The 25,629-nt window shown below is 44.2% G+C and overlaps 2 protein-coding genes across 2 annotated transcripts; one reads left to right on the plus strand and one right to left on the minus strand.

Annotated features, from left to right (window-relative positions):
* Positions 1-1,447: 1,447 nt before the first annotated feature.
* per (period) lies at positions 1,448-23,500 on the plus strand. The gene is made up of 6 exons (XM_065225612.1): positions 1,448-2,451; positions 19,238-19,608; positions 19,730-22,020; positions 22,086-22,361; positions 22,465-22,878; positions 22,950-23,500. The coding sequence occupies exons 1-6, from the start codon at positions 2,177-2,179 to the stop codon at positions 23,181-23,183; spliced, it is 3,861 nt and encodes a 1,286-aa protein (XP_065081684.1). The 5' UTR covers positions 1,448-2,176; the 3' UTR covers positions 23,184-23,500.
* Ogg1 (8-oxoguanine DNA glycosylase) lies at positions 5,368-24,986 on the minus strand. Its single transcript, XM_065225611.1, has 4 exons — positions 24,798-24,986; positions 24,279-24,737; positions 23,656-24,214; positions 5,368-5,796 (listed from the first exon to the last, which is right to left on the minus strand). The coding sequence occupies exons 1-4, from the start codon at positions 24,875-24,877 to the stop codon at positions 5,431-5,433; spliced, it is 1,464 nt and encodes a 487-aa protein (XP_065081683.1). The 5' UTR covers positions 24,878-24,986; the 3' UTR covers positions 5,368-5,430.
* Between the last annotated feature and the right edge of the window lie 643 nt (positions 24,987-25,629).

Raw genomic sequence — 25,629 nt, forward strand, 5'->3', positions numbered from 1 at the left:
AGATTTCGTCAAAATTAAGTTAAGTTAATTTGTTAAAGTGTTAAAGTTGTTTTAAAGATAATTACATGTTAAATAAAGCTTATTACTTAAAGTTTAATCAAACAAAGTAAAAGTTTAGCTAGAGATAAACTCAAGATAAGTTAAGGCACAGACAAACAGACATAACACATTGAATAATTCACAATGTAAATAATCGCCGCTAAAACATTACCGCCATCTGTTGAGTACACTGTGGTGGGCACTACGCTGAACAGATGGCGGTAGTGTGTAAACGTCAAACGCAAGAGAATAGACTATGAGCACCACAGGTGGCGGCACTACCACCTACGATACTTTTAAATTGTCCGTTAAATGCTTGTTCGATGAACAACTTGCGAGCATTATGTCTGTTTGTCTGTGTTTAAGATGTCAGAAATGCCGGGATGGGTATTTTACAAAAAATCGCAGCTTGCTCTATGGCCGGCACAATCGGCATATCTGCGGCACATTTGCAGCACACAGACAAAAAAGATGACCCAAGATTGGTGTGTGGAGTGACCTACCCCTTGTATCAAGATCAGTTTCTGTAACGAAATTATAATTTTTTTTTTCAGAGGTATAAAATCTCTGATAACAACTTCCTTCGGAAGGGAAGTAACGCCTTTGGTCCCCTGTCCATGAGTTGATGGGTCGATAGGTAGGGTCCAGGTGTGGGAGCATTGGTACTCAGTACGGAAAACAAGATCGCCGGAAAAACAAATCAAGGACCGCAAACAAAAGTTATTAATTGAAGAATGAAAATGAAAGCAAAATAAAGTTCGCTTGCCGAACCGTCTTTAAAAGACGTTGAAATAACACATATTCAGCGGCGCCGGTGGTGTAGTGGTAAGCGTGATTGCCTCTTTCGCCCCAATGGGCCTGGGTTCAATCCCAGTCGGCGCCGTCGGGATTTTCTGAGGCATAAAATCTCTGGTCACGCCTTCCTTCGGAAGGGAAGTAAAGCCGTTGGTCCTCGGTCCATAAGTTGATGGGTCGGTTAGCTAGGGTTCAGGGTGGGAGCTGCCTCCCTGACGTCGGTAGCATTGGTACTTCAGTACGGAAAACAAGATCGACGGAAAACACATCGAGAAATCGAAATAACATATGGTCACAAAATTGCATTAACCGACATATCTAATTTTACCCCGATTCCCCAGTGTGGAACATGTTCCCAATACACTCGAAAGACGACGCCTGAAGTCCAGAGAATAATTCTAAACACAGCGACAGACAGATAGACGCATCCAATTTTTAAGTGTAAACTAACTGACGCAAGTCAGTTGCCCTTCTAATTTCTCTGTACGAGTAACGAAGATAGAACTTTAGTTATAGGCAACCTAGGCACCATCACAAGCCGATCCCATCATCGTCCAGACAAGCGGCGAACTGAACGAGGCTGTTATAAAACTCACGTGGCTTGAAATGTGACCCCTCACCGTCGTTTTAGTTGAGGGTGGTGGTGGGCCGGTAGTGACTGTGTAACAATCTCCGGTTAAGGCCGATTCATCTAACTGCTACTGAGAGGTGAAGTGTAGGCCGTTAGAATCGATGGAACTCGAGGAGCATTTGTAGCCAGCTATCGCATTCAGTCACTAGTCACCGCTTGTCGTGTTCGGATTCAATTTTCCGTCGTTAGCTACAACACCATAAACAATTGATGTGATGTGATCATGTGTTAAAGGATATTTTTTGATAAATAAAAACATATTTATCTGTGATTTATTTTCGTATTTCATTGAGAGTAATTAATAGTTCGCAACTTCTGAAGGCTGTCGCCGCACATGTTTACGTGTGTGATTGTTGAAAACGGTACATGCCACTAGTTTCTAATCAGAGCATGTGTGTGAAAAACCTCGTTGTGAATGGAGATAATGCAATGCAATGCATATGCTTATTTACTGAGGGTGCATTACACTGTGTCACAGTTTCATGCGATATAGAAGAGCGACATTTTTGTTACAATCGGTGCCAATTTACTGGAAGAAATTGAAGAAATTTGGTGCAACTCGAAAAAAAACTTAAAGCAGAGCAGAGCTACTAAACCAATAACAATTCCTACAAGGCAATAAGGCTGTGATATCTGTTATAAAAAAGTAGAAGAAGAAGAAGAAGTGAATACAACATTTGAAAAATTCCAAAGCTACCTAAATAGTTTTGAATGAAAAGGAATCAGTTGACGGAAAGTGAGGAGGAAGAACATAACCCTACAGCAACAGATAGTAGAGTAACCTGCTGGAAGAAGACCGATAGTGGCGGGGGGGAAAGCGCAGAATATCCGTACGGCCACATTCGACGGGGTGTCATCGGTCGACTGAACGTCGTCATGAGTGCCACCGGGATGGAAAACATGGAGGGAGCCGAGTCGACACACAATACCAAAATTTCCGACTCGGGTTACTCCAACAGCTGCAGCAACAGCCAGTCCCAGAGGAGGTAAGCGCTCAAAGGGGATTAGTCGATGGACTCAGGGTGGTTCTAAAATGCTGGAAGGTTGGGAATTTTATAATGTTCATAAGCTCCTCACATGTTGGGCCACATTCTACAAAAATGGCTGATATGTACGTTCAAGAAGAGCAGAACCTGTTAGAACAAATTCAAACAGCAAGTTATAGGTAATTTTAATTTACTACAATTCTCGATTACTTATTCAAAGGGACGTATCTGCTTTGGTAAACAAAGGTTCAAACGTCAATTTGTCGAAACTCTTAGCGCAGGCACGCAAACTAACAACTCCATCTTGTTGGGAAAACTTTACCTTTTCTGATGGTGGTATTTGTTTGCGTGGGAGTGCCAAGAGTTTTGACAAATTGACGCTTGAATCTAAATTTACGTCCCTTCAAAAAAGTCACCTTGAACTAGCTTGTTTCAAACTGTTCAAGCTGTATTGCAATTCTGATTTCCTGAGCGCAAGAACCGTATGATATTTTAAACAATATCTTGTGGCAAAAATTCGAAGTACCGAAAATTCTACAGCTAGGATGTCATCCACAAATTATGTAAGGGTTTTTGAGGGATTATTACACGGTTAGAAAAAAGTACCCAAAATTAAGTTCTTTTCACTCATCTCGGCACTATAGTGCAGGAACCCAAAAGTAGGTAAAGCGGGTCAAAGTAATTTTCATTTACTTGTGTGCAGTTCGTATGGAATTTTCCACTGGCTTTTTAACCAAAAGTAAGTTAGTTGTACCCAACAGTAGGTAAATATGATTATACTCAACGTTGGGTTCCCACACTTTACTACCCCTGTTGGGTGGTTTTGCTCCTTCGTTTTTGACAACATTAGAAGGAGAAAGGAGACAAACTAGTCAAAAGTAGGTAAAAGTGAACTTTCCGTTGGGTACTTTTTTCTTACCGTGCAGAGTCCCACCGAGGGGCGCTAAGATGGTTATTTTTTTTTTCTAATGTAATCGCATTTATTTAAAAAAAAAGTTCCAGTGTACCAAAGTTCATGAAATAATTCACTGAAACAAAAACCATAGTTAGGAATACTATTTTGCAGAAAACACTTATTTTCAGTATAACTACGCTTAATATCGTTAAATCTACCATGATTTTAGTATAGTTGACTATAAATATAATCAAATTCACTACCATTCTGTCAAAACTACTATGCGTACTCAAACGGCATAGTAGTTTTGATAGAAAAAATCGTTAAATTAAATGAATTTCGTTTCTGCAAACATCTATTGGTGGGAGTATTTAATTTAAACCATCAATATAGTATTTTTGCCAATGGATTTTGTTTCTGTGTTGGATTTACTGTAGATTACGAATATGCATAATTGCATCGAAAATCATTCAAACGTTACTGTACGTTACGTTTTCCAGTTGCCTCGTGAGAGTTGGGCAATCAAATGTCCAACGCAACAAATCTGAATCACCAATCGAGTCGCAACGGCAGCGGATGGGCACACGTCTAGAACATGTGCTCCGATCACATTGTCGGCACACAGCACATGTTACACAACGGGGAAAGCAAGTCGGTGTCGGTGTCGCTGTCTCGCGGAGAACAATGTGATTTGAGTTAATTTGCAAATTGCCAATACATCTATAGACAGGTACATTTCCTAGGGTATGGGTAAATACAAAATGGAACAAACATATAGGTTTACCACTGCTCACGTTGTGGCACATGCATTGATGAGCTGAGTCGATTTGAGGGTGGTGATGGCGGTGTTACGACTTGATGCATTGAACGACCACGATAATTCATAAACAGAGGAATCGTCATGGATGGCTCTAGCGATGTGGAACTGTATAGCAAGCATTTAAGAATCCAATAATTGTGGTTCAGATGCTAATTGTATGAAACGAAAGCTACAAGGATGACTTTTCAAAAGGACGTATCTGCTTTTGTAAACAAAGGTTCAAACGTCAATTTGTCGAAACTCCTAGCTCGCGCACGCAAGCTAACACTAACATCAGGTAGGGTTATGTTCCCCAACAAGATTGTGGTATTAGTTTTTTTTTTATCGGATTCAAGGGACGATGATATGGACTTGACGAGCCAGATGTGACTCATTGCACAGGTCATGGTAGCCGAAACAGGAGTTACGTTTGTTGTCCGATTATTTTTCGGATAATTGTACGTATACTCACGAGCAGTTCCAGGTAGACTTTTCCGGATCGCAAAGGGCGTAGAAGCTGCAAATATTTATGTTTACAACGACCGGATGCGACCGGCAAGCTAGGCTTGACAACGCTGTAAAAATGCACTGCGGATCCCCAGCTGACGTGATCGATGAATATGCTCGTATGTCCGAAACTGCAGGCTGCACTATTTGCGATCGAACAGGGAGGACATAACTGGATCAACAAAAGAAAAGGGCCCATCAGCATTTGTAAACAAACCGTTGCAAAGCCCATTCCTCACAAATCGAAGGCCGCGCACACAAACCAGCACCATGATCGTGTAGGTGGAAGTATCCCGATGATGGTGTTGGTTTGCGTGGGTGGTCTTCGCTTTGTGAGTAAAGGGCTTTGGAACGGTTTGTTTACAAATGCTTATGGGTTATTAAGTCGGTTGCTGGATGAAGGAGCACGGCCTCCCTGATTGTTGCTACTGGGAACATTGTATCACTGCATCGACTGGGCAATTCAAAGGCATAGGAAAGAAACCGACCAGCTCGAAGCAGTTGCGTCTTCGACATGGTCTGTCATTTTCGGATCTTTTTAGGGACATGAGTCCTCCTTGTACAATTTATTATGAATGGCAGAGCCTACACTGCCGGATACTACCTCACGGATGGTATCTATCCTCCCTTTTCTACATCAGTTCAGACGATTTCGTCACCATTTGGGCAAAAGTGAAAAGTGAGTTTTTTTATTTTATTTGAAACAATCGTAACCTTGCCTGTTATAATCGTCGTCATCGTCGCCAGCAAGGCAATTTTGTGGCGATTTGGGCAAATTTTATTCCGCTGTTGATTGTTGCAGTATTTTTTCCTGTTCCATTTTGAAATATTGTTTGGCGATTTCGCTTAAGGCGGAAAAATTGACCGACATGACGGCGTGGTTCACCATCCTGTTAATGACCTGTGTCCTCTCTTTGACCAAAACTGCCTTTTCTTTGGCTGCTTCTGCTAGCAGGTTGCCGGCCCTAGCCATCTGCATTCCTGCGTGGGCAAAATTTCCTCGAAGCTGTTGCTGGTTTCTGGATGGTTTTTGACTCATTGGCCGACTAGATGATGACGAAGGTGCAATAGCAGCTAAGTCAGCACCCTCTTCTTCGCAATTTTCTTCCGATCGTCTATACTTCGAAGAGTCGGCTGCCGGGACCTGAGATTAGAAAAAAGCAATCGGAAACAATAAGATGATGATACTATACTGAAGATCTCAACCTGTCCAACAATTCAAATCATGTCTCTCAAATATTCTCTCATGATACCAGGTGACTTAAAAATAATCTTCAGGTGACCAGAGATATCAAAAAAAAAAAATTTGGGTACATTTTCAAGACATCTTGCTCAAGTATTATTTTGAAGATCTTCAACTGCCCAACAATGCAAATATCCTCTCTCAGATATTCACCCTTGATACCAAGATGATCAGAAATTATTTCAAAAATCAACAGGTGATTAACGATCTCAATGACGTCCTCAAGACATTATTTCAAGTCTTCAGGTTGATCAAGTTTTATTCTGAAAATCTTCATCTGCCCAACAATTTCAATAACGTCTCTCAGACATTGACCGCAAAGGAGTAGGATAACCTTTAGATTGATCAGGTATTATACTGAAGATCTTCAACTGTCCAACAAATTAAATTACGTCTCTCAGATATTCACCCATGATACCAGCATGATCAGAAATTATTTTTAAACCAACAGATGATCAAATTCTCAAGAGACTATTAATACACTATTTTATAGTGTGGCTCAATCAAATTTTCGACCTTGATTATTTGATTGCAATACTTTTCGTGGAGCTTTCATAACATCGTAGTTTTTTTTTTTGCACGATAGGTAGCCGGGTTGAAAGTTCAATAAGTAGGCTTGGCTTCACTGTCTGTATGACTCATTATATACCGATTCTAGAACAACTGAGCTTTCGTTAAATTTTCTATTCTCCCAATCTGTCAAACTTATTATTAAAATAAATTCAAACAGAAGTAACCGAACATCGCTTTACTTAAGTATTACCGAACGCTGTCAAACAAACCGATTCACCAGTTGCAATTACAGAATTCGGTTCTTTTTTAAAGCGTTCCAAATATTAGTTGCTTCGAAATTTTAGAAATAATACCCAGTTTTGTTAAGATGCATGACTTATTTAGACCGCGCATAACTCTAGAAATTGGAAAAGTTGGAAAGCTAGATCTGAACTCTAAAACTGAACTGATTTATTCCTCTATAGAAAAAAATCTATTGGTTTAGACCTGCGTTGCTACTAAAGGCTGACTAAAATTAAATTGGTACGCACAAAAAGACCTGTAATTCGTGATTCAATAAAGTTTAAAAAGTCCATGAATGGTTGCTTTACAGTACTTTTATTAAAACTACAAAGTTACAGCATACGATGGTTACATTTCTCCAGTTCGAACGAAATCTTGAACCTTCCTCTTGATGGAGCCCATCAGCGCCTGCACAGTGCAAATGGACACGGAATTATCGCATTTCTTCCATTTTGGCCGCATTTGTTGGATGTCCTTGACTGCCCCACCGCTTCACCGAAGACGCTGCTTTGAATTTGCCCAGTATTTTTCGATTGGTCGACATTCCGGGCAATTCGGAGGATTCATTAGCTTGGGGACAAAATCGATCTTGTTGGCAGTGGCAGCATACCACTCCAGAACCACCTTGGAGTAGTGGCAGCTGGCCAAATCGGGCCTAAAGATGACTTTGTCCCTATGCTTGCGAATGCTTTTTCAGGCATTCTTTGATGTAAACTTGGGATGTCATCGTCGAGGATGTAACGAATGGTTCCGTTTTCAGGCCACAACTGCAAATCGCTTGCCAAATCATGACCTTCTTCGGCAAACACGAACTTGAATCTTCCCGGCACATCCCCATGTTCAGTCGCGATGTAAAACTTTTGACCGGAAAGCTGCATAAAATCGAGTTTGACGTATGTTTCGTCATCGATCAAAGTGCAGCCCTTGTGTTTCGTCAAAACACGGTTAAGCGAAACATCGTTCGATCCCAACAGGAAACCGCCAACGCTCAGTCAGCATCGAAAAAGCTGCTGTCAAACAACCGGTACACCATTCTCGAAAATGGTGTGAACCGTAAAAAAAAAGAAAAAGGAGAAACTACCCCCTTCTTCGTCAAGGGATTCCCGCCCGGGTTTCGGAAGAACACTACGAATACTACATCAAGAAAGGCTTGAGGACTGCTGAAGCAGAAAAGTGGGAATATTTCTCACACGATGTCGCGGAGGACAAGCCGCTCAAGGTGGTCCTACGTGGTCCTGCCCGACTTGGAAATCATCGCGCTGTCGGATGAGCTGAAGATGAACGGCCTAAAGCCGTCGCAAGTCTTCGAGATGAATCGGCACGACGCCTCCCGTTAGTACCGTGACCAGCTGTATTTGGTCCACCTCGAGCGAAACACAACGTGTTTGAAAGACCTGCAGTATATTCGGGCGCTTTTCCACATCGTGGTTAAGTGGGAACGCTACCAACCTCGCCCCCGTAACGTCACCCAATGCTCAAACTGCCCCATGTTTGGGCACGGGACTAAAAATTGCCACATGGCTCATCGCTGCAACGAATGTGCGGCAACGGTTTCTTTCCCTCCCCCGGGACTATCGTGGCGTCGAGATGACGCCCCACCAACGAACAAAAACGAAGAGCTGCTCACAACAGTGGAACTCATAACCTTCATGGCAGAAGCAATCGTCATCAAGCGCTCCTGCAGAACCAGAACCGAGCAAATTCTTGCTGCATCACGTTTCATCGATAATTATGGACCGTGAAGCCATCAAGCTCACCAACTGGAACGCTTGCTCGCTTAATAGCAAGAACATCGAGTTCGTTAACTTCCTCAACGAACGAAACATCGACATTGCCGTCATCACTGAAACCCACCTGAAACCGGAGGTAAACGTATTTCGGCTTCTAAGACTTGATCGAACCAGCTCCGGGGGAGGAAGAGGCCATTGCTGTAAGGAGAAACATCCGCTGTCGGCTTCTGCAGAGCTTCCAGTTGAAAACCATCGAAGCTTTAGGGGTAGAAGTCTCCACTCCTGTCGGCCGTATCACCACCATTGCGACATACTGCCCCAAGCAAGTCACCATCAGGGACGAGTCGACAGCAGACCTACGGAGGGACATCATCAAACTAACTCGACGGCGCGAAAAGTACATCATCGCGGGCGACCTGAACGCCAAACACCAGGCTTGGGGCGACACTCGACGCAACTAAAACGGCACAATCCTGAACAACGACCTGCAAGAGGCTCGCTACACCATATTAGCGCCGGACTCTCCACCCGGTTGAGCCGGTCTGGCGTACACTCGACCATCGACATATTTACCAGCAACATGGGAGACAACATCTCGCTACCTGTGACCCACCAGAAGCTGAGTTCGGACCACTATCCGGTGGTGGCCAAAGTAGGCTCATCCGTCAACCGATTCCAAGCTACCCGACGCAACTATCATCGTGCCAGCTGGGAGCAGTTCCAACACTGTGTCGACTACGGTGTCCTTCCGGAGACGCCCGAAGACGTTGACCGGTGTCTGCGTTCCATCGTAGGGGCGATATCCCGGGCCAGGGAACAACACGTGCCAGTATCCAGACACGTGAGCAATACTCTGAACCTTGAAAGATCTACCAAAGACCTTATAAGACTCCGTAACACCATCCGAAGGCAGTACCAACGCTCTGGTCTGCCTGTCCTTAAGACCCACTGTAATCGCCTAACAAAAGCCAGGATGGTGGACCTCAGAAATCAGGACTTTGCTAACATGATCCGCTCTCTCCCAGATTGTGCAAAGCCCTTTTGGAAACTAACCAAAATTCTTAAAAATAAGCCAAGACCCATTCCACCACTGACCCCACTGGATCGTTACAGCGACTTCTGGCTTCACTCTTGGCGGTAGATGTAAAATTTTGCTTTATTTGTGATATGTTACGTGGTTAACAATTGCTAATACAGGGCACGAGGTTAGCCAGAAGGGCTCTTCATCTTTGGTGAAATGGTTGATTTTTTGCTTGTACATGTGGTGTTTTACTGTTGTAATGTCTCTTCTTGTGAAGAATGTTTGATTTAAATGTTTTTATTTGTTATTCTACCTACTTAACCTAACATAACGTGCCAGATCCCTGATGATCTGTTGATCGGATTGCCTACAGCCATCCCTGAGCCTTGCGATGGAGTCAGCTCTCTGTAACTCCAGTGTCTGAAGACCAGCCAGGCGGTGGACCTCAGAGTTTCTAGTCCCCGGTGGACTATTGACGATCATTATCAGGATCTTATTCTGGATCCTGTGTAATTTGAGAAGGTGGCTTTTTGCGCAACGCTCCCAGATTGGCATCCCGTATTCTATTACGGGAAGGATGATTTGCTTGTAGACAGCAAGCTTATTTTTCAGGAACAGGGTAGACCTCCTGTTGATGAGTGGATACAACGATCTTATCAAGATATTGCACTTGTTTTTGGTTTTGTCAATGTGCTACCTGAAAATCAGCTTGCTGTCTAATGTAAGGCCTAGGTAGACTACCTCTTTCGACCATTCCACCACTGTGCCGTTCAGGCAGATCTTATTATTCTTCGACGGAACAAGTCTGAGTGTGGAAAGATGATGACCTGGGTCTTTGCCGCGTTTATACGGATCTTCCAGCTGTTGAAATATTCCGACAGGACGTCCAGGCCTCTCTGAAGTTTGGCAGTCAGAGCTCCGATGACCCTACCCTTGTAGACGATGGATGTGTCATCTGCGAACAGAGACAACGATCCACCGTCAGGGAGAGCCGGCATATCGGAGGTGAACAGGTTGAATAAAATGGGGCCAAGGATGCTTTCTTGTGGAACCCCGGCACCGATGTTGAAAGCATCCGATGTGATGCCATTCAGAGAGACTCGGAACGCCCTGTCAGATAGATAGTTGTTTATTATCTTTTGGAAGATTATACCAACAATCAATACGAAACTAACGATTTTAAATTGGCTCACTACTTGACTAGCCTATTGGTCCCAAGCAAACGATTAACGTACCCCATTCTAGTCGAAATTCGCAATGTTTGTTTTGATTTGGTATGAAAGTTTGACAGATAACATGAGGGGTTATTGGTTTTTTCGAGGGGTGAATCGATTAGCTTGGGACCGAAGAGAGTACCAGAGCTGAGCCAAAAAGTTGAGCACGTTATTTCGGGACCTTCTAGTCTTAGAGTTACCTCTATGATTATACTGCTGCAATTTGAAGACCATACTGCTGCAATTTGAACTTGAGATGGGCGATCCGCTCCCGAGCTGTTCTATACACCCGATTCTCTAAAGTGAGCTGATGGACCGTGGTTCTTTTTTTTAGGAACCGCAGATCATCAGCTCACTGATATCACAAGTCTAAACCATTCAATCCATCACTCATAGCAGAACTTTTCAAAAAAGGACTCATGACTCCACTTACGCATTGAACAGTCACCGCGTAAACCAAGACGCGCGCGTAATACAACATGTGCCTACTGATCGACAGAACCAACGGTAAAAGCAAACTTCCAAGTGGCTGTTTGGGAGAGAGAGAAATATGTGCATGTGCTACACGTTCTTAATTTTCTACTGGTATTATCCAATTTATTTATGTACCCGGCTCTTATTGCTGATGTTATTCCTCCAGCATGTGTGCTCTCACCTCTCCTGCCATCATTCTCTGGGGGAGCGGAAGATCCGCACAAAAGCAAATAACCGAAAAGCGAAATGCAGCTGTCCAGCTTATCAGCTCAGCTCCGGAGCCGATTCATCGACTCGAATGATTCACTGGGAGCTGTTAAGGATGACAACTCTCGGACCCGTCCAGCTCTTCGGATCTTTTTTTTCTCTCTCTCTCTCTCGATTCTTCACGATTCATCTCCGGATCCGCATGATGAGCTGATGATCTGGAGCTGATGCCGAGAATAGTGAGAGAAATTCTGCTGGAGAATTAACATCAGAAATAAAATTTAAATGTAGACTGGATTGCATAGCTTGAGAAAAGGCGTAACATGGCGTGTGCCACGATGTCAATCATATCATTGCGTGTGACATAGGTGTAGCTCTCTCGCATACATTTTTTGTTTTAAAGCTATGTTGTTGGCACATTTTGCGCGCATTTTGGTTTACGTGATGGTTGATCAGTTGTTGCGTTAGTAACGTTTTCCATTGAAAAGTAAAACCATGTTGTAAGGTACGGATTTATTGGTTTAGACTACTTTTACGACTTTGACTTTATGTTTAGTATTACTTCTGCGTGAAGTCAACGATTTACATAGTTGAAGATGCTAATTTCAAATAACAGACTAAAGTGGTAATTTTTATACGATAGATGGAGGAGATGAAAGCCTAGAGTTGATAGTTCCGATAGAGTACGGCAGTGTAAAAATTGCATATAGATAGTAGATAGCGAGATAGGACAACTTTTAAGGAAGGTACAAATCGGTTTTTTCATCTCTCTTTACCAAACTCCCCCTTTGGAGAGGGATGGTGAGGGGTGCCCCCCCCCCCACCACCACTGGCAAAAAGAGATGAACGCTCAAGTACCAACGATGTGTTTGAAACAGTTCTACCGATTTTTACCGCACTTCAGTTGTAATTGATCATTTTAGATGGACAAGTTTTGAACCCACCACAGCATGCTTTTGACGCTACTGTATATGGACGATCAAATGTAAAATACTGTGGTAGCCACAGCATAGTTCTGTCAAAACCTCAGCATTTTCATTGATCCATGTCCCTTCCTTAAAAGTTGTCCTAGCTCGCTATCTACTATCTATATGCAATTTTCACACTGCCGTACTCTAACGGAACTATCAACTCTAGACTTTCATCTCCTCCATCTATCGTATTAGAAATACCACTTTAGTCTGTTATTTGAAATTAGCATCTTCAACTATACTTTTACGATTGTATGCAGTTTTAAGCACTAAAATCCGATTTTGAATTTGTGTCATAATTTCTATAATTTCAATGTGAGCTGAAGAGCTGTTCAAAAGAATCGCCTCCTTTCAGTGAGCTGGATGGGTTTCATCCACTCAGTCAGATGAGCTGTTTTGCTCATCTCTAATTTGAACACCAGGCCATCATGCCAGACATTGTCGAACGCTTTTTCAACGTCCAACAACGCCATGGCAAATGTTTTCGAAACAGACTTGTTCCGTCTGAGAATGTTTGTTACTCGAGTCAGCTGGTGGACGGTCGAATGACCTTTCCGAAAACCAAACTGTTACTCGAGTAACAAGTTGTTTTCATCGGCAGATGTTAGGAGCCGGTGGTAGACTGCTCTTTCGAACAGTTTTGATAACCCTGAGAGAAGGCTGATTGGTCGATAACTTGAAGGAGAGGACGGATCCTTCCCAGGTTTCCGGATGGGTATGACTTTAGCTGACTTCCCGCACGAGGGGAACTAGCCAAGTCAGAGGCACAGATTAGAAGTCAGTGCCAGATGGTAGTAGAATGTGGAACTCAAGTGTTTGAGTTCCAGATTCAGGATGTTGTCGAAACCTGGGGCCTTCATGTTTTTAGATTATTTGATATAGGCCAACAGTTCGTCAGCCGTAATGTCGGATTCCTCGGGAAAAATATTAGGAATCTGATGGTGGTTGGTTGCGTTTTCAGCAACCTCAACTTCGTGAGAGCTGACGAAGTGTTGACCTATCGCGGCAGCCTGCTCTTCAGGAGTTATCAGATGAACCACTGGGTCGCCGGGCTAGAAAAGTCCTGATGTCTGAGGTCCACCATCCTGGTTTGGATGGTTTTTGTTAGGCGATTACAGTGGGTCTTCAAGACAGGCAAGCCAGAACGCTGGAATTGCCTTCGAATGGAGTTACGGAGTCTAATGAGATTTTTGGTAATTCTATCAAGGTTCAGAGTACTGCTCACCTGTCTGGATACTGGCACGTGTTGTTCCCTGGTCCGGGATATCGCCTCCTCGATGGAACGCAGACACCGGTTGGGCGTCTCCGGAAGGACACCGTAGTCGACAGTGGAGTCGACACAGTGTTGGAACTGATCCCAGCTGACACGATGGTAGTTGCGCCGGGAAGCTTGGAATCGGTTGACGGCCACCACCGGATAGTGGTCCGAACTCAGCTCCTGGTGGGTCACAGGTTGCGAGATGTTGTCTCCCATGTTGCTGATGAAGATTTCGATGGTGGAGTGAACGCCAGACCGGCTCAACCGGGTGGGAGAGTCCGGCGATATTATGGTGTAGTGAGCCTCTTGCAGGTCGTCGTTCAAGATTGTGCCGTTTTGGTTGCGTCGACTGCTGCCCCAAGCCTGGTGTTTGGCGTTCAGGTCGCCAGCGATGATGTACTTCTCACGCCGTCGAGTAAGTCTGATGATGTCTCTCCGCAGGTCTGCTGCCGACCCGTCCCTGATGATGACTTCTTTGGGACAGTAGGCCGCAATGATGGTAATAGGGCCGACAGGAGACATTGGGTTTGAATTCGTATGCGCCTTAAAGTTTAACATGCTTGCTTTATTTCGAATTTGGTATATTTTGCGAGAAATCCTTTTCATAAAATTCAAGGCTTTAAACCTCGTCAGTATATTACAAATTATTATTATTATTATTATTATTATTCATCGGACAAACCACGGTCTACATGAATTAACTTACACTAGGCACCCTTAACTCTATAGCATTGATCGAAGTCGTTGAATGAAAACATTAATACTAACATTGAAATCAAATAGATAAAAAAAACTTGGTTGAATTCAACACACATTGCCCTAATAGGTTCATTCTGAGCATAATCGGTCCTCTGAAAGTTAAGCTTCAAGATCTGCCGTTGACGGAGTTGTCTGGGTGTAATACCAAGGTTTATTCGCGAGAGTATGTAGGGAGCGTCAATTTCTCCTAACAGCAGCTTCGCAACAAATACTGCTTTCTGTTGGCTTCGCCTGCTTTCCAGAGTTGTCAATCCTAGCAGGCGACAGCGACTCTCGTACGGTGGTACATCGTTTGGGTTATTCCAAGGCAGGAACCGGAGCGCGTATCTTACAAATCGTGATTGAACTGCTTCTATCCTTTTTATCCAGACCTCGTCGTAAGGACTCCACACGGCAGAAGCAGATTCTAGCCCGGAACGTACAAGGGAGTAGTACAGTGATCGTAAGCAGTACCGGTCGCGAAACTCTTTCGAAATGCGGAAGATGAATCCCAGATTTCTGTTAGCCCTAGCGATGATGTTGGAGTAATGATCCCGAAACGTCATTTTGCAATCAAGCTCCACTCCAAGATCCCTGATGCTTGTAACTCTTTCCAATGCTTCTCCACGAATCGTGTATGGCCAGCAGTTTGGAGATTTCTTGAGGGTGAAAGATATCACGGCACGTTTTTTCACACTTATAACGAGATGATTCCTGTCACACCAGCCTTCGAAGAGATCAATATACTGTTGAAGCTTCTGGCAATCTATAGATCGTATTATCAAGTACAATTTTAGATCATCTGTATACAAGATTTTACACCCGTCTGGTAGGAGAGAGCAGACATCGTTGAAAAACAGGGAAAATAACAGTGGTTGAAGATTGCTTCCTTGTGGAACTCCTGAGCTGTTGCTGAAGGTGTGCGACTCAAAAGTGCCAAGTTTCCCGCAAAGACGACGGTTCACAAGGTAAGATTTCATCCATTTGACAAACCGAGTTTCAACTCCTAAGCGTTCGAGTTTTGCGAGCAGGATTCGGTGATTGACACGATCGAATGCGGCTTTTAAGTCCGTATAAATGGAATCCATTTGATGACCATCGTGCATACTTAGGAGGCAGCTAGATGTGAACTGAATCAAGTTAGTGGCAGTGGATCTCCCTGGAAAAAAAACCATCTGGATCCGGGGATATGTACATCTTAGCAGCACGAATTAGCATGTTGTACACCAGTATCTCCAACAGCTTCGACCCAGCACACAATGATGTTACTTCACGGTAATTTGCGATATCTCTTTTGTCTCCTTTTTTGAACGTCGGGAACATTATCGAATCCTTCCATTTATCGGGAAATACAGAGTCTGAAAGTGATTTATTGCAGATAAAGCTCAAGGGACCACAGACATTCTCAGCACATTTTTTCAGAACGGTAGCAGGAATTTCATCTGGTCCAGCTGACACCGAAGGCTTCATTTTCCTCAGAGCTGTGAGCACATCCGTATCTGCGATGTCACCTACGCGGAAGTTGAGAGCATTCGCTGGAACATCCGAAAGAGCAATTCTTATTTGATCTTCGTAAGTTCGTCAAATACGCTTGCAAAGTTTTCAGATTATACCAAAGGAGTGTAAAAAATGATCACGGCGTCGCGCCTACTTAAAATCATCAGCAGCGGCGGCTTGAGAAAAATTATCGGCGGTGGCGCCCAGATCTAGTTGGGACACTCAGCTGATTTTTGTGTCAATAAGCCCCGTTGTAACAAATGCAGATACTGTGGCACTTCATGCTTTGCAGGACTGACCCGCGTACAAGAAGCGTACCAACAATGTGAAACGGTTCATAAAAGAACGCTCCAAGCTGACGTATTCAGAAATGCTCAAATTGCAAAATGTAACCTCTGCTTCGTCGGCATCAGCCGCACAAAATGGAAACAGTTATGAGATTTTGTCTTCCGATAAACTGGACTCTGACATAGCAGATGAGTGCGAGTCTCCGCCCCCGGTAAAAGAAAGCCGTTTAACTCCCTGTGTTAGGGAAATCATTTTTCCCATCACGGAAACGCTTTGTTTTCTGATGACAAAATTACGCATTTTCGTGTACAAAACGCATGGAATTTTTGGTTTATTCAATAGATAAAAAAAGAAAACATTGCGAAAATTTTCCAATAGCGAGATATTCGCGATCAATCATATAAATTCGAGATTGTTTTGTTTTTTTCTAGCGTCCTGGAGAAAACCTTACTTTAATTCAAAGTGTTTCTGGTTAATTGACAAGGTCATGTGGTATTCGGGGGGAGAGGTAGCTCATCGATTCTTCCGGTTCGCCTCCTAGCATCGTGCTATAAGGTACCAGGCGATAACCAGGGTAGTTGATCGATAGCTCGATGACGTCATTTCGTTGGCGTCTGCAATGGGAAATTCTCATAGCAGGCGTTGACGATGGGACGTTGTCGAGTTGTTGAATAGCAACTATCGTGGTAACTCACCGATTACCTGTCGATCTGCCAAATTTGGAAAGACGTCTGCATTGAATTGTCTCATATAATAATATTCCGCCGACTATATCACAAGAAATTGCGAGAAGCTGAGTGGAATGGAGATAAGTTAAGCATTGGGTACAGGACCAAGTCTCCCCTGGGTGGTGCCAGAAGATGAGCGCAATAGAATCATCAAGTTGCCATAAGGCACGGAATGAGACTATTGCATGGCTGGGTAGTCACAGTCTTCCATTCGTTAGTCATTTCAGGTGCATTAGAACTGGTTTAGGTTTAGGGTGGGCGTTGGCCAGATTTGGATTTTTCAGATGTAATCCTGGATAGGACCCTGTCATTGAACGTCGCGTGAAAGTGGAACTTAATGAAGGCCTAAGTACTTTTTCGTAGTTTTTAGTTTTCAGATTTGAAAGATCGTCGGTTACAGTGGCCTGCTTACTGAGCAGAAAAACGCGGTTACATATCAAAGAGATTTATGGTAAAATCGCTTGTGTATCGTGTATTTTGCGAAACTCTTTGTTGTCGTTGGTTCCGGGTTTGAATGGATACAAAAATTTGAGCAACGGTATTATGTGATATGAGAGGCTCGGTGGCCTTAGAGCAACCGTTTTTGCTTACTGAGCAGAACATCATGAGTCTAATCTCAGGCCCATCCACATTCAAGATTCGTCAATCGTTTTATTTGTTAATATGACTACATGGTAATAACAGTAACTCGGTGATTAAAAAGGTGCTCATCTGCCTAGTGGCAAACGTTTTTGCTTACTGAGCAGAAGACCGTGAGTTTAGTCCCAAGCTTATATTCAGCTTATCGTTTACCAAGACGAACCCTGCTGCAAACCCAACCCTCTTATCCAACATCCCAGTGATGATTCCTCGTGGAAGTGCAGAGGTGTTCTCGGCTTCCATCAAAGCGAGTGTCATGTCAACACAATCCTTCCCATTCCTTTCTTGACCTGTGGTCGGGCGCGGCCGGCGCTGGTATTGCCTAATTTAAGATCACCAGTTTTTACACATTGAGGATGATTGCTAGTCCCAAGCATCGTCTATTGGTTCTCTGTGTAATTACAGCTGATCTGGCAATAACAGAGTAGCAACCGTGGGCGGTCAATCAAGCTCAAGCTCAAGCTCAAGCAATTGCCAAGGTCATGTGGTATTCGGTCATTGCGAGAATTTTTATGGTTGCTGGGTTCATTATCAAAGAGATTTTGTAGAGGTTTTCCCTACATGCGAACGGAAAAGGAGCTTTTTATCGAACAACATCACGAGTTAGGTTACTTCGGCAGACCACTCAACCCCTGTACCATGCATGATTGCAGTACCATCAAAGGTTTCAAGAGCACGTAGAATTTCCTTGAGAGTTAAATTATCAACTGCGATGTTCTTCATTGGCTCGGGGAGATACGAAAAATATTGATAATTTCGCTCATTCTCATCGTGAATTGTATTTACGTCCTGAAAGAAGTCAGCAAATAAGTTACTAATCTGACTAGGCGTTTTGCATTTTTGATGGAAAGCTCTTATGGGGAATCAGATCTCTACAAACAGAATATATTTTTTCACATTCATACATCAGGATTTAGTGTGTGTAAACCTTGGGGGGCCAAGTTTCTGCTAACTAAGTTTTCTACTTCATATCAAACTGAACAAAAAAAAACAAAAGAAACAGCATAGTTGGAGCTGCTTAACTTCAAATGTCAGACTTAAAGAGATAGTTTGATAAAGGAGGTTCTCATCTAGCATCCAGAATGGCACACGAATCAAGGAATGTATTTACAGCTGAATTATTAACGAAAGAGAAAGTCGATGAAGAGAATCGATCAAAGTCACTTACACCCCTTTCCTTCTAACCACCTCATATTTGTTAAGACTTTAATAGCAATAATCAAATTTATTAAATAAATTTAATTTGAAAAAAAAAACGATTTTAAACTTTTCTCTCATACCTCACCGTGAAACATTTTAAAATTTGCATCATGTTGGTTTTAAAGGTGGCCGCGAGAGACCAAGTACTTTAGCCCTATTGATTTTGATTAATTTGATTTAATTTCATACGAGTCTCTTTAGTTGGTTGGTTATTATGCCCCATATTTACATTTTCTACGTGAAAAATCCGATAAATTTACTTGTTTTCTTTGACGAAAAAAATGATTCTTAGAAATGGTAAAATCCGGGCAAAGGATTTCGTTGTCCACATTATTGACATCATAAGGAAATTCCTTTGACGACATTGGTCGATTCGGGAGTGTCCGATTGAACAGTATGGAAAATCAAGCCTTTTTGCATTCTCCTGAAGCAAGATTCACTTATTTAGGGTAATTATCGTACATCAACAGTTCCACGTTTCATTCTGCCTTTTGAACTTGTCTATCAAGTACCTATACTCAGCTACTTCAACCAGAAGACCGCCCCATAACGTGTCCTTTTTCATTATCCCTTTCATTACAGTGGCAGCTCCAAATCCCGTCACAGCGGAAGCAACTCGTCCGGCAGCAGTGGATATGGCGGCAAGGGCAACAACACCCAGACAGCTATGGATGGACCCATCCCACATCCGCCGATCAAGCGCACAAAGGAGAAGGATCGCAAAAAGAAGAAGCAAAAAACTTCGGTCGAACCCAGCCAGCAGACCAGCTGCGGCACCGTGACCGATGAGTCATTTTCGGTAGCGACGGTAGCAGAACCGTGCGAGCAAACCGGAACAATCGCTTCCGCCGCAGGGCAGTGTGAAGCCCAGCAGCAGCAGCACGGTCACGTTAACGAAACGGGTGTCCCGAGTGCCATTGTCGTCAAAAGCAACGACGAAACTACCGCAAAAGGTAACCGATTGTACTGACGGAAATAGTGCTTTGTTTTTTGGACAGCATTGGCTTCGCTTTGTTCGCGTAAGAAGTTGGAAAAAGTGTTTGATTAGTTGTTGTTGTTGTTGTTTTCTTTCAGATGAGAGCTTGGCGCCGCAGGATTCAGCTGTTGGACGTGAAGCTACCCGGATGTCATGTGTACTTCCAGGACCATCACCAGTGGGCTGCAGAGCTACACCGATGGAGGAAAGTCACGAAACCGATTGCGAGGAGTTGAAAGCCATTAAGATACCACCGCAGGGTCCGCAAATGACAAAATCGGAAACGGAAAATGGCTTTTGCTGCGTTATATCGATGCACGATGGGGTGGTTCTATTCACGACGCCAAGCATTACGTCCAGTTTGGGTTTCCCGAGTGACATGTGGCTGGGTCGATCGTTTATCGACTTCGTTCATCCGAAGGACCGAGCGACGTTCGCCAGTCAGATTACGTCGAAGGTGGTCGTCCCGCTGGGTGAATCCAAGAATGGTTCCGGCCATAAGGACCATAAAAATTCGCTCTACGTGATGCTGAGAAAGTACAGGGGTTTGAAAAGCGCTGGTTTTGGAGTTACCAAAACTACGGTCAACTACGAGCCCTATCGGCTGGTGTTGACTTTCCGGGAAGCACCAAGTGAGAATAGTGAAGTCATTCCAAATACCGGGAGAAACATTCTGCTGATCATTTCGGCTACTCCGGTCAAGAGTGTCTACAATGCACCGAATGAACCACTGCAGGATAAGCAAGTCAAGTTCAGCACTCGCCACTCGACCACCGGAGTAATGAACTACGTCGATGGAAACTCGGTTGAATCCATTGGTTACCTGCCGCAGGATATCTTGGGCCGGTCGATTATGGAACTGTACCATCCGGAAGATATGCCCATCTTGAAGAATGTCTACGAAACGGTTATGGTAAAAGGGCAGACGGCGGGAGCGTCGTTCGTAAGCCAACCCTACCGGTTTCTGGTGAGCAACGGATGTTACATTTTGCTAAAAACGGAGTGGGCCAGCTTCGTCAATCCGTGGTCCCGGGAGTTGGAGTTTGTCATTGGGAATCACATCATTCAGGAAGGGCCCTCGAATCCGGATGTGTTTGCGTCGAAATTCTACTGCAAAGATTCTCATCCCTTCCCGGATGAACTGCTGAAGGAGGCGAGGACAATTGAAGAGCAGATCTTGCGGCTGTTGAGGGAACCCGTAGCGAAGCCCTCCGATATGGTAAAACAGGAGGTTTCGAAACGATGCAAAGCACTCGCCTCGTTCATGGAGGAACTGATGGACGAAGTGACGCAACCGGAACTCAAACTTAACGTGTTGAATGAATCTGATTTTACATTTTCCGAACGGGACTCCGTCATGCTTGGGGAAATATCGCCACATCATGATTACTTTGACAGCAAAAGTTCTTCCGAAACACCGCCCAGTTACAATCAGCTCAACTACAACGATAACCTGCAACGGTTTTTCGAAAGTCGGCCAGTAATGAACGTAAAAGAATCGGTAAAGGTCGATTCGTCCGTTAGAACTAATACGGAGACGATTGACGGGGATCAACGCTTCAGTGGCAGTGGTGGTGAGAGCGGAGGCAGTGCAGGGAACTTCAGTTCCGAGAGCAATGCCCAGACGGACAGCACTACCAATACCACGAGAAACACGGGAACTTCTTCGGGAAGTTTCCATCCTCCGGCTCTAACTGAAGAGCTACTCTGTCAGCACAACGAAGATATGCAGAAGGTTATGTTGAAGAAGCACCGTGAAGCACGCACTCTGGCGAGGGGAACCGATAAGAGCAAGAAAGGACCGCCGGATAAAACCTATGCCAACATTATCGCTCACGGAGTTAAACGAGGATCATCCCATTCGTGGGAAGGAGACATTCATAAGACTGTCAAACATCAGCACAATCCTGACACCGCTACCGACTACCAACAGCAGCCACAGTCGCAGGCACTTACAAAACCTTCACACCTGCCAGGTTCCGCCGTTCCACATCCTTGTTCATCCATCGTCACGACTACAGCAGTCTCGATAGGATCACAGTTGCCTTCGGTCTCACACGCATACACGTTCCCCCGTCCACCGTTCTCCGTGAGCGTTACGACGATACATGCCACTCAGAGTGCAAACGTAAACACAAATATCGTGCCATCAAACGCCAGCATCTTCCCCACCTTGTACTACATCCCGGCGCCTCCCCAGCCGACTTCATCGAGTCTTGAATTACAACTACCTCGCCTAAACTCCATCACTCTGCCATACATGGCCGGTGTCATGTATCCACATCCACAGCTGTACCAGCAGTCCGTGCTGTACCCTCCGATGATGTACCACGCCATGCCCTACCAACCAGTTCCTCCACCGTGCGGACTTGCTTCCGGTGCCCGAAACGTACGTTTACACCCCCCTCCCTACATCTACCAAATGAAAGCATACTAACTTCAATTTCCTCTCAGCAGCAGCAACAGCAGCAGCAGCAACCACCACAGCTTCCAGCAAACCAAAACGGTTCAAATGGGATGCACAGTCAATCTGGATTTCCGGACAGAACCGGTCTCTGCGACATCGGCAGCAAACATTCGGTTCAAAGCCTTCCACCGTCGGCCGGGAGAGGATGCAGATCCCAAGTGCAGACACAGCGCTTCCAACGGTCACCGTCCCAGGCAACCTCGGTCAAAGCGGAACCCGGATCCAATATGGGAAGTATTGCATCGGCGTCGATGGTTAACCGGGTAAAAATAGAATTCCTTTCGTTGCAGATTTTAGTACACGTTCGGTCCAACCGAAAAAAAAGGACGCTTTTCCACTAACGCGTGCTTTCCGTTCTCATTTCAGGCCTTTTCAGAGTCATCCAAGAAAGGATGTACAGATTCACCGGGGATCTCCAACGTAGGCGGTGACTTCCAGCTGGAAGATATGACCAAGCTGCGGTCCAGAGGGACCAAAACGCCCGGCCATCTCGGAGAAATCAGCGACGATATGGATGAGTCCAGTTTCTCCAGCTTCTACTCGAGCTTCCTAAAGACTGATAACTCGTCGGATAGCAACGGTGCCGAGAAGAAGGAATCGATCGAGATGATATGGGACAGTAGTTCAGTCAAAACCAGCCAAACGAAGCGAAGACCCAATCCCCCCTGGTTGGACAACGTTTGTCAAACCAAGGAACTGATCTACCGGTACCAGATCAACGAACGATCCGTAAAGGACCTCCTGGACTCTGATTTGGCCGCGCTGAAGAATCTCAACCAGGTAGCTCTCGAACACTTCGCTCGTCGAGCATACACTCTCTTATCTGTATTCTTCTCCTTATTCCCATTCAGCCCATTCTAGTCAATGACCAACTCGGTCAACTCTATCTGGATCTCGAGCTGGAAGGTCTTTCGGCCAAACTCTCGCTGAGCGACACCACCTCCGGCAGTAGCAGCGACGATTGCGAATCTCAAAACAAAACCAGGAAAGTCAAACGACAAATGAAGTACAGCAAGCTGGTCATGATCTACGAGGAGAATGCCCCATTTCCTCCACCGCTGGCACCCGTCAGTGGCAGCCAATGATCCGGCAGCCGGTGGGCGACTGCATTGGTTCGTTAACAATGTCGTGTAGATTCGAGCACAGTATTATCGTAAAACGAATACAAATGTGTACAGGAGAAGGGAATACAATGTGATTGAATCACCAATGTTCCGAGGTCTGATGCTTTAGAAGTGCTGTTAATGAACTGTTGGGATTTTAGGATCCTTTGGATCCGATAGTAGATATACATATTTTGTCAAATGACATTCATTTTTCAATAGCTTTAAGTTACTATTTTAGATGCATATTTTTATCATCAAATGAGAAGCATAACATTTTTAATAAAAGATAAAAACAACATCATGAAAGATGTTGAAATATTGCCCGAAATCTTGTCAGTTCCATCCGAAAATTTTGAAACCCTTCTGGGAAGTTCGGATAGCAAACCTTTCCCCAAAACCAAGTTCAACTCCACGCTTTATTCACTTACCGCTTCCCTTTCTTCTTACTTACCTTAGTCTCACTCACCCCATCCGCGTCCTCCCCCGCTCCGGCCGCGCCCTCCTTAAACTGTCGCAAATCGGCGCAGAACAGCACCGTCTGCGCCCAGCCCGCCTTCGGTCCGTAAATTTCCCGAAACTTATCGCCAATCTCGCCGTACATCTTCCCCGAAACGGCCTTACACTTGGCCAGGTGAGGCAGATAGTTGCGGGCAATCTGGAACACGTGCGTATCGACCGGAATAGCCTGGAGGTGATTCAACGACATCAAACAGATGCAATCGGCTACCTTCGGACCGATCCCGGTCAGCGTCAGCAACTCTCGATGTGCCTCCTTGTAGTCCAAATGGCGCAACTTCCGGAACCACTCCAGATTACCTTTGGCGAGGATTTCCTCGGCCGATTTTTGGATATACTTGGCACGGTAGCCGAAGCTCAGCTGCCGCAAATGGTCGTCTACTGCCGCTGGAGCCAGCGAACTAACGTCAGGAAAGTTGTAGAAAGGCGCCCCACTATAGTCGCAGATTTTCTCACCGTAGTGAGTGCAAATTTTCTCCACCAAACCGGAAATTCTGTCGGGACTCAAGTGTTCCATAAAATAAAAACCAATATTTTGGGAAACAGTTAACCACTCACCTCGAAATGTTATTATTCTGGCTGCAGATAAAAGAGAACAGGTTCTCCACCGGGTCCTGATCCAGCTGGCGGACGGCGTAAAATTGGTCCGTACTGTTCTCGAAATGCGTATGGCACTTGTTCCACTGTTGGTAGCACTGTTCCAAATCTACATCCAACCGGAAGTAGACCCGGAGTAGACTTATGTAGTAGCTTTTAGGATATAGTAGCTTTCCTTTGGAGGAATACTGTTCCGGTTCGGGTACTTTGAGGCGGATTTCAGCCGGATTTGTCTTCTCAATTGACGTTCGTTGCTTTTTAGCGTTTTTCGCTGAGACAACATCCAGATTGCTGTCATTTGGATACGAAAGTTCACCGACGATTCTGAACAGCAGTTCCGTCTCGGTTTGCTTCAGAATCCAGACGATGTTGGCAAACACTCCGATGAACTCATCTTCAGTGGTTCCATGCTGCTTCCACCTGCAAGTTGGGTTACAATTACATTAGGGAATGCAATAGGGAATGCTCGTTAACACTTACCGGAAGCTCTGCCCGCCGGTGAGGGTAGTCTTGAGCTGGAGCTGTCTGTTTAAGCAGGCGATTTTCATCCACTGGGCCATCTCTCGTGGTTAAGTATGATTTAAATTATGTATTATTTTGCTCATAACAAGGAAGAACGACGAGCAAATCAATGAAAATTAAATTTTATTCTCATAAGACAAACAAACAACAAACACTCGATATCGATGCCAAAATAAAACGTCTTCAAACACCTCTGCCAAACTAGCAGGAAAATTCGAGCAGGAAAATTTTTTTTGTTTGCGCCGCCTATGTATCAAACGACGAACTACCAGCAAGAAAAAAAAACTTTCCTGCTAGCTTCACATTTTTTTGCTCCGCAGAGCTTTTTTCCTGCTAACTTCACATTTGCCTGCTGTTCAGAGCTTTTTTCCTGCTCAGTTCACACTGAGAGCTTTTTCCCTGCTGGATTGACAATTTTGAATATAAAAGTGCAGTGATGCCAAAACTACAGAATCGATCTCTGTATGTAGATTTATGCTTAAATTAAACTAATTGTAAATAAATACATCATTTTAATGGTTGTATATAATTCGTTAATTAATTCAAAAACAAACATTCATATGAGTCTATTAGTCGTTATTAGTTAAATAGAGGGCTAGATAAACATTGCAGAAGGTCCTATCTGCATTGATTGATTCTCTTCACCGACTTTCTCTTCCGTTAATAATTCAGCTGCAAAACCTTTCCCTTATTGTATTTGACGTTTTGGATGCTAGATAAGAATCTCCTTTATCAAAATATCTTGTAAAATTAGCGCGAAATCTGTTTGCATAACAGTGGTTATCAAAAG

The sequence above is a fragment of the Ochlerotatus camptorhynchus genome, unplaced genomic scaffold (assembly GCF_037179485.1).
Source record: "Ochlerotatus camptorhynchus isolate MF236.1 unplaced genomic scaffold, CSIRO-AGI_Acam_v1.1 ptg000232l, whole genome shotgun sequence".
NCBI lineage: Eukaryota > Metazoa > Arthropoda > Insecta > Diptera > Culicidae > Ochlerotatus > Ochlerotatus camptorhynchus.

What these genes read in the sequence shown, in the direction of transcription:
- per (XM_065225612.1), top strand. Translation starts at nt 2,177, where the DNA reads ATGAAAAGGAATCAGTTGACGGAAAGTGAGGAGGAAGAACATAACCCT. An exon ending in CGACGAAACTACCGCAAAAG is followed by an intron (nt 19,609 to 19,729) that starts GTAACCGATTGT and finishes GTTTTCTTTCAG; the next exon opens with ATGAGAGCTTGGCGCCGCAG. An exon ending in TTGCTTCCGGTGCCCGAAAC is followed by an intron (nt 22,021 to 22,085) that starts GTACGTTTACAC and finishes ATTTCCTCTCAG; the next exon opens with CAGCAGCAACAGCAGCAGCA.
- Ogg1 (XM_065225611.1), bottom strand. Translation starts at nt 24,877, where the DNA reads ATGGCCCAGTGGATGAAAATCGCCTGCTTAAACAGACAGCTCCAGCTC. An exon ending in ACCGGCGGGCAGAGCTTCCG is followed by an intron (nt 24,738 to 24,797) that starts GTAAGTGTTAAC and finishes CCCAACTTGCAG; the next exon opens with GTGGAAGCAGCATGGAACCA. An exon ending in CAGAATAATAACATTTCGAG is followed by an intron (nt 24,215 to 24,278) that starts GTGAGTGGTTAA and finishes GAGTCCCGACAG; the next exon opens with AATTTCCGGTTTGGTGGAGA.